Below are 12,322 nucleotides of genomic sequence, written 5' to 3'. Positions count from 1 at the left end.
GTAGAGGCATTGATGGTGATCTTTCAGGAATCACTGGAGTCATGGAAGGTACTAGAGGACTGGAAAATGGCCAATAATACATTAAAGAAGGAAGGAAGGCAGAAGACAGGAAATCTATAGGCTGGCTAGACTGATCGTAGTCATTGATAAGATTTTAGAGTCCATTTTTCAGGAGAAGATTGCAGAGTACTTGGAAGTGCATGGTACAATAGGGCTGAATCAACACAGTTTTATGCCTGATACATCTGTTAGAATTTTTTGAAGTGGTAACGAGAAAATTAGACAAAGGAGTGTCAGTGGATGTGATCTATTTGGATTGCCAGAAGGCCTTTGACAAACAAGGTGCTGCACAAGAAGCTGCTGAATAAGAGCTCATGGTGTTAGAGGCAAGGTATTGGTATGGATAGAGGATTGGCTGACTCTCCGAGGGCAGAGAGTGGGGATAAAGGGGTCATTTTCAGGATGGCAGCCAGTGACTAGTAGAGTTACACAGGGGTCAGTGTTGGAACCATAACTATTCATATTATACATTAACAATCTGGACAAAGGAACTGAGGGCATTGTTGGTAAGTTTGCAAATGAAACAAAGATAGGTGGAGGGACAGCAGGTAGGTGTTGAGGAAACAGGGAGGGTGTAGAAGGACTTACACAGGCTAGAAGAGTGAGCAAAGAACTGGTGGAAGGAATACAATGTGGGAAAGTGAGAGTGTATTCACTTTGGTAGGAAAAATAGAGGTGTAGAATATTTTCTAAGAGGAAAGGATTTGGAAATCTGAAGCACAAAGGTACTTGGGAGTCCAAGTTCAAGATTCTCTGAAGGTTAACATGCAGGTTCAGTGGGCAGTTAGGAAGGCAAATACAATGTTAGCACTAATTTTGAGTGGGCTAGAATACAAGAGCAGGGATATACTGCTGAGGCTGTATAAGGCTGTGATCAGACCACATTGGGAATATGTGAGCAGTTTTGTGCCTCAGGAATGAAGGGCTTTCATATGATGACTCAGGGTTTGTACTCGATGGAGTCGAGAAGGATGAGGGGGGATGTGATCGAAACTTACAGGATCCTGAGAGACCTGGATAGAGTGGACGAGGAGAATGTGTTTCCACTAGTGGGAGAGACTCGGACCCAAGGGCACAGCCGCATAGTGAAGGGATGACTCGTTAAGAGCTGAGATGAGGAGGAATTTCTTCAGCCTGATCTGTGGAAGTCATTGCTGCACTAGGCTGTGGAGACCAAGTCATTGAATGCATTTACTACAGAGACAGGTAGGTTCTTGATTAGTAAAAGGATCAAAGGTTACAGGGATTATGCAGGACAACGGGGTTGAGAAAGATATCAGCCATGGTGGAGCAGACTTGATGAGCCAAATGGCCTAATTTGGCTCCTGTATCTAATGGTCTTGCGGTCTAACGGGAACATTTTTTTTTCATTGGTTCTGGCATCAGTAACCGGGCCTGGTCAGCGGTCTTACCTTCCAGACTGCTCTCATTACATGGTTCCAGCCGGTCACCATTTACCATCCTCCTACAGACCAGCTCCATGGGATCATTCTCAGCCTCTGCCAGCTCCAGTATCTGTGGCGTGTTGGGTGGAGTCAGTAGGCAGGAAGGATCCAGTGCCAACTTCTTCTGGCCAATATCCTGTTGCCCAGGGAGACTGTTCTGGAGTTCGAGGCTCTTCAGTTTGTGTGCCAGCTCTGCCTGGCAGGATCGAAGGCTACCTGGGCCATGGCCATGAAATAGAGAATGGTCCATTCGGAGGGATTTGCCTCCACACATTGGGCTGGAATGATGGCTGCTGTCCTGATTGGCACAATGCCCAGAAACATCTGCAGAGCTGGGCATCTTCATCTCTGCCCCTGCTCCCATTCCCACTCCAACATTGGGAACTGCTCCTTCTCCAGCTCCTGCTCCTGCTCCCATTCCAGCTTCTGCATTCTGAAACAGAGGGAAGACATTACAAATTCATTAGTTAAACCTCACTTCGTGGAATCAGTTCTCATAATGTCACACCTTCAGGATTACTGGTCTGACTGCTCAGTTGGACGGTTTGTACAGCACACGCTCCACCTATGTATACATAACCCTCAAAAAAGGGACCCTGCAAGAAATGTCAGGATCAGCTGGGTGGTGGGAGATCTGCTGTAACCAAGAACTCATCTCATTCAGAAGAACATAAGAATTAGGAACAAGAGTAGCCCATTCAGTTCCTCGTGCCTGTTTAACCATTCAATACCATCCTGGCTGATCTCAGCTCAGCCCCAACTCCACTTTCCTGTCCACTCTCCACAATCCTTCCTCCCATTAAAAATCTGTCTCTCTCCTCAAATTTATTCACTGTCTCAGCATTCACTGCACTCTGGCGATTGAACTCTGTAGATTCACGACACTTTGAGAGAAGTAATTTCTCCTCATTAATTAATTAATTGATTTCACCCTGCAGATCGGAGAAGACAGTGTGGATTTTCTCCCCGCTCAGACCAGCGCTTTAACTGAAGTCAGTTTTTGTGACGAGCACCAGCCACATGTGGAATCTCTCATACCCCAAGCAGCCTGTGGGTCAGCTCCTTGCTACTAACTAATTGACTGATTGCTACAAGGTGTTGCTGAGGAATTTGATTGATGAGGAAGAAAGGAGTGCCTCAACATCAGCCACCACGCTCTCTGGGGCTGAGTGACTGATACAATCAGAAAGGGAAATCAAATAAACTCACAGAATGTATGGCATCAGCTTCAACATTATGCCTCTGACTATCCCAATCCAAAGTGATGACATTTTCAAATGTTTTGATGAGATTTTTGAAAGATTTGGAATGTAAATCTCTGTTAAATGCAAAGTTTGGCTGCCTTTTAATCAGTGCCCGATCTCTGATCTCTCATCCTGTCTGTCTCTGTCTCTCCCCTCTCTCTGTCCTTCATAAGACATAAGAGCAGAGTAGGCCATTCAGCCCATCGAGCCTGCTCTGCCAGTCAATGAGATCATGGTTGATCGGAAAACCCTCAACTCCATTTTCCTGTCTTTTCTCCGTAACTCTTGATTCTCACACTGGTTAAAAATCTCTCTTTCTCAGTTTTAAATAATCTAAATGACCCAGCCTCAGCGGTCCCCAGCAGTAAACAAATTCACTACCCTCAGAGAAGAAACTCCTTCTAACCTCTGAACGATGTCCTCTGGTCCTAGTCTCTCCCACAAGGGGAAACAACCTTTCTGTTACTACCCTCCAAGTCCTCTCAGAACTTTGTCTGTTTTAATAAGGTCACCGCTCATTTTTTGATATCTCAAGCCAACTTACTCACCCTCTCCCCATTAAACAGTCCCTCCATCCCCAGGAGCAGCCGAGTGAACCTTCTCTCAGCTGCCTCTGACGCCGGCCTATTGTTCCTTCGATAAAGGGTACAAAACTATTCACAGTATTCCAGCTGCGGTCTGACTGATGCCTTGTGTAATTTTAGAAAGACCTCCCTACTTTTACACTCCATTCTCTCTGAAATAAAAGCTATCATTCTGTTTGCTTTCTCTATTACACACTGAATTTGGATGCTAGCCTTTTATCAATCAGGCTTGGGCATTCCAAAATCCCCCTGTTCTGTAGCTTTCTGCCATTTTTCTCCATTTGACAAATATTCAGCTCCTCTACTCTTCCTGCCAAAGTGCAAAACCTCACATTGTTTCACATTATATTCTATCTGCCAAGTTCCCACTTACTCACTTATCCTGTCTACATCCTTGCTTTTGTGTCATCTGCAAACCTGGCAATTGCACTTTCTTTGATTAGATTAGATACCCTACAGTGTGGAAACAGGCCCTTCGGCCCAACAAATCCACACTGACCCTCCGAAGAGTAACCCACACAGACAGTCGCCCAAGGTGGGAATCAAACCGGGGTCCCTGGCGCTGTGAGGCAGCACTGCTAACCATTGAGCCACCTTGCCGCCCACTTTTCTTCATCCAAGTCATTAATGTATATTGTAAATAATTGTGATCCCAGCACTGATACCTGTGGCACTCCATTAGTTACAGGTTGCCATCCTGAAAATATCCCCCTTAACCTAATTCTCTGTTGTCTATAAGTTAGCCAATCCTCTATGCATGTTTATATACTGCCTCCTACACCACAGGCTCTAGTCTTATTAAGTAGCCTAATGAGTGGCACCTTATCAAATGCCTCTGAAAATCCAAATGTATTCCATCTGCTGCTTCCCTTTAGATTAGATTCCCTACAGCCCTTTGGCCCAAGAAGTCCACACTGAACCTCCAAAGAGGAGTAACCCACCCAGACCCATTCCCCTACCCTACATTTACCCCTGACTAATGCACCTCACACAATGGGCAATTTAGCATGGCCAATTCACCTGACCTGCACATCTTTGGACTGTGGGGGGAAACCAGAGCACCCGGAGGAAACCCACACAGACACGGGGAGAATGTGCAAACTCCACACAGACAGTTTCCCGAGGCTGGAATCGAACCTGGATCCTTGGTGCTTTGAGGCAGCAGTGCTAACCACCGAGCCACCATGCCAGGCCTCTTTAGCTCATTCTCTTTTTCTTCCTTGTTTCTCCGTGTCTGTCTCGCTCTCTTTTTTTTTTGTCTTTCCTGCTAGTGGATCTTCCCTTATTAATAATGGCAACACATCACTAACTGCCAAGTACTTTGGGACATGCTGTGGTTTGGACAATGCTACAAGATTTCTTTGTCCTTCACTGAAATCACAGACAGCTCAGGATATTGTTGACTGAAGATTCACCAGACTGAATCCTGTATGAAGAGAGGCGAGGATGACTGTGCCTGTACTCACTGGAGTTTCAAAGAATGAGAGAGTATCTGACTGAAATGTCGAAAATTCTGACAGGACTGGACAGACTGGGCGCAAGGATGCTGCTTCTCTCTCTGGGGCAGGCTAGAATACTGGCGGATAGTTTAATTACAGAGTAGGCCATTTCAAATTGAGGAGAAATCTCTTCATTCAGAAAGTGTGGAATTCCACAGAAGGCTTTAGAGATTAAGTCACTGAGTACATTCAAGAAAAAAAAGATACATTTCTAGACATGAAAGCTGTCAAGGTGGATCGGGAAAGAGATGTATGGTTTTGTACTGGAGGATTATCAATGATCATGTTGAATGGTGCAGCAAGCTTGATGGGCCAAATGGCCTATGCCTGCTCCTATTTTGTGTAACTTTAACCCTCTGAGCTGACTCAGAACACTTGCTGATCATTCCTCCCTCATCTGTTTTCTCCAGAGCTTTGAAGGACAGTAGGCAGGAAGTAGGAGTTACGTTATGGAAATCTACAGGACAAAGGCAGCACCGTTGGCTCAGTAGTTAGCATTGTTGCCTCACAGTGCCAAAGACCAGGGTTTGATTCCAATCTCAGGTGACTGTTTACATCATGAAGTAAAAGATACGGCAGAGGTATTAAATAAATATCTTGCTTCTGTTTTCACCAAATTAAAAATGGTGACAAGAGCAGGATTAAAAATATGGATATTGAGCAACTGAGCATTATAGTGACAGATAAAGAAGAGGCTGGCAGCACTCCAGGTAGAGAAGTCACCAGGCATGGATGGATCAATCCTAGATTGCTGAGAGAGGTATTGGAGCAAACTGTGGAGCCACTGACAGAAATTTTCCAGGTCTCTCTGAACACAGGATTAGTCCCTGGGCACTGGAGGACTGCAAGGGTGACACTGTTGTTTAAGAAAAGGGCAAAGGATAATCCAGGAAACTAGAGTAGAGCTGTGGATATCATATACTTGGATTTTCAGAAAGCATTTGATACGGTGCTACACAGCAGTTTGGTTAGAAAATTAGTGTTGAGAGTGTGGTGCTGGAAAAGCACAGGAGGTCAGGCAGCATCCGAGGTGAAAGAGAATCGATGTTTCGGGCATAAGCCCTTCATCAGAAAACTAGAAATGTTTAGGATTGATGGGTCCTTGGCAACATGTTGGAAAATAGATGGGAACAGAGAGTGGATATGGATGGGCACTTCTCAGATTGAAATTATTGAGTTGAAAATGGATTCGAGCTGAAAATATGTTGCTGGAAAAGCGCAGCAGGTCAGGCAGCATCCAAGATTTTTTTCACAGCTCAACAAGGTCACAAACAACATCAGCTCTCTGCATGACATCTTTCTCAACTTGACAAAGATTATGTCAACTCTAGGAAATTCTAAAGTATGGATGGCCTTCAAAATTCATCACCATGCTGTATCTGTTCTATAATGATATGTGAGTGGTGATCTTTAGCAATGGATCCATTCCAGAGCCCTTTGAGGTTAAAATAGGCATCATCACATCAACTTTTCTTCTGAGCTTCCTAGCTATCAGGCTCTGTCTGAGTAAACACGTTCCCTGCTAGAATTGAGCTTATTTATTGAGTGGACAGTAAACTAATTAATGTTGGACGACTTCAATCAAAAACTAAGGATAGCCTGGTTTCAGTCATTGAGTTTTAACAGACAATGCTGCAGTAAGTGCTTTGTTAGAAATGGATCTTCAGAGAATTGCTGATGTATTTATTCAGGCAGATGAGAAGGTGGGACTCACACTCAATGGTTGGAAGATCATAGTTCCCCACCAGCAAACTCAAAATACACCCGGGCTAGGCCCATCGATTTGGATTCACATTGAGGGCCAGGAAAATGCAGAACATCCTCAGTATCTCGGAAGTTCTTTTTCACAGGAGGTTGGCTTTGACAGAAATTCTGCAGCACATGCAACTCCTTGGAACCCGAGGAAGCGTGTGTTTGAAGGTTGTGACATCAAATCGATGACATCAGGGTCTCTACTGGCAGTATGAGGCTGAAACATGGAGAAGGTTGCCGGGACAAGACGTACCTCAAGACACGACAGCCATACCATCAACACCACCACTGGGGGAGACTGTGTGTGGGCAGATAGACATACCAGTGTGCTCACACAAGCTACAAGCTGACAATGACCCACAATCGGCTTTGCTGGATTTAGTCAGGACACATTCATTGGGGGCGGACAGAAGAAGCACTTCAAGGATGTGCTGAAAACCAACCTGAAAAAGTTCAACATTAACATCAGCTCCTGGGAGACTATCACCCTGGACTAAACTAAACAGAGGCAGAATCTATGGGAAGGACTGCAGCATTTTGAGACCCAATATTTGCAAAATGAAGAGGAAAAGCAAGAGCAATGAAAAGAACAAGTCATGAGCTGCACTAATGATAAACAACCAGATATCCCACATGAGCCAGAAAATCTGTAAATCACAAGTCAATATCATCAGCTACTTTTGAGTAGTAGAAACGAACATGCTCGCCTGTGACGGAGAGCCAACTATAAGAGAAGACTGAAGCTGAATACAGCTCGTGTTACAGTTTGGTGTGTTTTGATTTGTTACAGTCAGTTAAACAGGCCTCAAAAACCCCTCAATTAGAAAGATCTGCTGAGCCATTGCCCATCACCATCTCCTGCTCAATTCAGTTCAACACACCTTACTCAGTAACTAGCAACTGTCTACACTTCTACCAATCTGCTAATGCTAACCCACACTATCAAAAACACTCAGTACCACAGTAGGACCCTTACCCTAAATAAGGCTGGGTGTGTCATCCCTACCCCAGTGACTCACTGCAGTTAACTCCTTCCTGAATAATAGCGACTTACCCTGACCTTGCTAAGTAAACACGAATCTACCCAGTGAGAGCAAATAGTGGGAACTTTATTTATGCACCGTACCTTTGGGAACTCTGGGGGAAACGATGTAGTGGGGGTATGAGGAGAAACTGCTGAGTATGTTAACCTTGCTGTGTTTCATTCTTCAAGGGTTAATGACTGTCTTGTTGCACTGAGCTTTATTTATGGCAGCTAAAGGGTTAATCACCACCTGTTAGGGTGTTACACCACAGGAAGTGCTATGCCAATACCTTGCTGGATGTTTATACAACACCCAGTTGCCAAAATCCTGAGGAAGAAAATGCAAAAATGCCATATCTGAAGTAAGATCTCAGGCTGAAGGCAGCTGCTGTGGATGACTCAACAAAGATCCACGGAGGCTGAGAGAGGAAACACTGACTTCACTGCCACAAACACTTTCAACCAGTGACAGAGAAAATGATGCAATGTTAATGGAATTTCAGAGAAGACAAAGCAGTGAACGGAAATCTCAGTGCACAAAGCCATTGTCATTTCATTGTTATCATTATGAAGACAGAGAATATGCAGATATGGAATTAAATCATGAGCATAAGGAGGTGGAGAGACATGTGACACATGGAGAAAACCACACTTCTGTTAGCTGGAACGTGTGCAAGAGAGGGCAGAGGAAGCAGATTCAATAGCAACATTCATAAGGAAATTGCGCACTGGTAAATACACAAAACAAAAATTTGCAGGACTATGGGAAAAGAGAAGAGAGTGGGAATAATTGGAGAATCTTTCAAACAGCCAGGGCAGACACAATGCACCAAACAGACTCCTCGAGCTGTAAGGTTTTATCATTCTGGATTACTGGACCTAATCTCACCTCATCTACTCACATACATTTCAGTTGCAACTGATTTCAGTCACAAACTTACATCTTTATTATTAAAACAGTGAACAGCGAGTATTACACTGTCGGAGGGTCAGTGCTGAGGAAGGGTCGCACTGTCGGAGGGTCAGTGCTGAGGGTGTGCCGCACTGTTGGAGGGTCGGTGCTGAGGGAGTCCTGCATTATTGGAGGGTCAGTGCTGAGGGAGTGCCACACTGTCGGAAGGTCAGTGCTGAGGGAGTCCTGCACTATTGGAGGGTCAGTGCTGAGGGAGGGTCGCACTGTTGGAGGGTCAGTGCTGAGGGAGTGCCGCACTGTTGGAAGGTCAGTGCTGAGGGAGTCCTGCACTGTCGGAGGGTCAGCACTGAGGGAGTGCCTCACTGTTGGAAGATCAGTGCTGAGGGAGTGCTGCACTGTCGGAGGGTCAGCACTGAGGGAGTGCCGCACTGTTGGAAGGTCAGTACTGAGGGTGTGCCGCACAGTCGGAGGGTCAGCACTGAGGGAGTGCCGCAATGTTGGAAGGTCAGTACTGAGGGTGTGCCGCACTGTCGGAGGGTCAGCACTGAGGGAGAGACGCACTGTTGGAAGGTCAGTACTGAGGGAGTGCCGCACTGTTGGAAGGTCAGTGCTGAGGGAGTGCCGCACTGTTGGAAGGTCAGCACTGAGGGAGTGCCGCACTGTTGGAAGGTCAGTGCTGAGGGAGTGCCGCACTGTCGGAGGGTCAGCACTGAGGGAGTGCCGCACTGTCGGAGGGTCAGCACTGAGGGAGTGCCGCACTGTTGGAAGGTCAGTGCTGAGGGAGTGCTGCACTGTCGGAGGGTCAGCCTTCTGGGTATTTAAATCAAAGCCATTCTTGCCCTATCAGGTGGATGTAGGAGGTCACATAGACTCTTCTGAAGAAGAGCACCCTCGCCCGCCACTCTCCATTATGTTCTCCTGGATTCGATGTTTATTTGTGAACCAACATCACTGAAATAGATTCACTGATCAATATCTCATCACAGTATTTCTTTATTCTTTTGCATTGAAGTTATCACTGGCAAGGTCAGCATTTGCTGATTATTTACTTATTATTTCTGAGACTACCTTCTAATTTCAGATGCATTATTTCAATTTCAATCCCACCAGCAGCCTCGATGGGTTTTGTACCCAGTTCAGTCATCTAAGTTTCTGGAATACTAATCCAGTGATCTTCCCTCGATGCCAGTTTCCCCTGTGCCAGCTTGCTGTGTAGCTGCTGCATTACAAAGTGGCTACACAGCAAGCAAAATACATTATTGAACTAACTGGGATGTTACAAATACTGCTGTGGAAAATACAAGTTCTTTCTTTTTTTTGAATAAGCAGTGCATCTGGTAAAAAATGATTTCTTGCTGTTGTTAGTGAAATTAAGGACACGCCCAGCCTGTTTCACCACAACATCATATATTCACTCCTGGGACATGGGTATTGCTGGCTGTGGCAACATTTATTGCCCGTCCCTAGTGGCCCTTGAAAAGGTGGAGGTGAGCTGCTTTCTTGAACCGCTGCAGTCCACCAGCCATGGGTTGACCCACAATGTTACTAAGGAGGGAATTCAGGGTTCTGACCCAGCGACAGTGAAGGAACGGCAATATATTTCAAGTCAGGATAGTGAGTGGCTTCATAGGAAACATGGTGTTCCCATGTACCTGCTGCCATTGTCCTTCAACATGGAAGTGGTTGTGGGTTCGGAAGGTGTCCTTTAACAATCTCTGGTGAATTTATGCAGTACATCTTGTATGGTGTGTCGCTAACAGTTCTGAACATTGTGCAATCATCAGTGAACATCCCCACTTCTAACCTTATGATGGAGGGAAGGTCGTTGATGAAGCAGCTGAAGATGGTTGGGCCCAGGACATTATCCTGAGGGACTCCTGCAGAGATGTCCTGGAGCTGAGACAACTGACCTCCAACAACCACAAACATCTTCCTATGTGTCAGGTATGATTCTAAACATCAGACAGTTTTCCTCTGATCCCCATTGATTCCAGTTTTGCCAGGGCTTCTTGATGCCACACTCGGTTGAATGTGGCTTTGATGCCTAGGGCTGTCACACTCCCCTTCCCTCGGGAATTCAGCTCCTTTGTCCATATTGACCCTAGGCTGTAATGAGGTCAGGAGCTGAGTGGCCCTGGGGGAGCGCAAACTGGGTGTCACTGAACAGGTTATTGCTGAGCAGGTGCGGCTTGATAGCTCTGTTGATGACCCCTTCCATCACCCTACTGATGATGGAGATAGACTGATGGGGTGGGAACTGGCCAGGTTGGATTTGTCCTGCTTTTTGTGTACAGGACATACCTGGGCAATTTTCCACATTGTCGGGCAGATGCCATCGTTGTCACAATACTGGAAGAGCTTGGCTAGGGGAGCTGCATGTTCTGGAGCACACGCCTTCAATATATTGCCAGAATGAGGCCAGGACCCATTGTCTTTGCAGCATCCAGAGTCTCCAACCGTTTCTTGATGTCATGTAGAGTGAATCAAATTGGCTGGAGACCGGTATCTGTGATGCTGGGGACCACTGGAGGAGGCTGAGATGGATCATCCCCTCAGCACTTGTGGCTGAAGATTACTGTAAATGCTTCAAGCTGATCTTGTAATGGAAATGGAATGAATAATGGAAACCAGGATGTTAGCAAAAGAGGTCAGTGGATGAAATCTGTATTTATGACAAAGAATATTCACACAGACCTATCTCTAATATAGGGTGAAATAAGCACCAGACACACAAGTAAACTCCAAGGAATTCTGTCTCACTTCTGTCTTGTGCAGGATTGCAGAATCATTGCTTGTTTCCCATTTGGAACAGCGTCTGCCTGAAAACCACAAACCAGAGCAACTCTTCCCTCCCCTCAGTCTCCCTCCTGCATTCTGCAGGCTTACATAATCTATTAGCACAACTTCTGTATTTGTTACGCCTTCTGTCAGAGTGCTGATAATGGTGTCCTACTACTAGCTTTTTGTCCTCTCAATTCCTGGTCACCATGTAACAAACAAAGAAATTGATGTAAGCGTGAAGAAATGCCAGAAATTGGCTGGGTTTGGGAATCTGAGAAAACTTGATGAAATCTGAATGTGATCTTTACGCACTCAACAGTGAATTGTATTGATTAGATTCTCTGAGATCTGGTGAGAGACAGAGACCATCAGTTCATCCATATTTGTACATGGCCTAAGATCCGCAGATACAGGACCATGAAGCCACATCAGAACATCAAAACGAGGAGCAGTTCAGCCCCTTGAGCCTACTCCACCATTTAATACAGTCATGACTGATTGCATCTCAGCCTCAATCCCACTTTTCTGCCCCGCTCCATAACCCTTCAACCTGTTACTAATTTAAACTCTGTCTATCACCTTCTTAAATTTATTCAGAGTTCCTGCATCCACCGCACTCTGCATTAGTGAATTACACAGATTCACAATCCTTTGAGAGAAATTATTCATTCTTGTGTTCATTTTAAATCTGCCATTCCTGAGCTGAAAACTATGAGCTCTTGTATCTTGTCCCACAAGGGAAAGCATCTGTCCTACATTGACTTTGTTAATCCTCTTTGGTGTGACACTAGAATCTGTAGGATACATAGCCAGGAATCTGAAATGTTTGCGGTGATGGATGGTGTGTTTACTAGTTTTGCTGGGCTGGATATAAATTTGATTGGCAGGGGAGTGGCAACCTCAGACAGAGTTCAGGTTGGAAGGCAGCAAAACCGAGAACAGGAAATAGAATAGTAATATGCAAAATTAGAAGGCAAACAAGCAAAGTCAAGCATTCTATACAATCAAAATATGGAATAA

The 12,322-nt window shown here is 45.3% G+C and overlaps 1 protein-coding gene across 1 annotated transcript in view; it reads right to left on the bottom strand.

The window, feature by feature from the left end:
• Positions 1-12,322, bottom strand: part of si:ch73-281f12.4 (Ras-associating and dilute domain-containing protein-like) — a 108,804-nt gene that overhangs the window by 26,218 nt on the left and 70,264 nt on the right. Inside the window, exon 13 of the mRNA XM_043715238.1 lies at positions 1,473-1,938. Within this exon, the coding sequence (XP_043571173.1) occupies positions 1,473-1,938 (466 nt within the window). The remainder of the gene's footprint in view (positions 1-1,472; positions 1,939-12,322) is intronic.

This window comes from Chiloscyllium plagiosum, chromosome 24 (genome assembly GCF_004010195.1).
Source record: "Chiloscyllium plagiosum isolate BGI_BamShark_2017 chromosome 24, ASM401019v2, whole genome shotgun sequence".
In the NCBI taxonomy this organism is placed as follows: domain Eukaryota; kingdom Metazoa; phylum Chordata; class Chondrichthyes; order Orectolobiformes; family Hemiscylliidae; genus Chiloscyllium; species Chiloscyllium plagiosum.
Note: the sequence above shows the minus strand (reverse complement) of the source record. Positions and strands in the feature narration are given on the sequence as shown.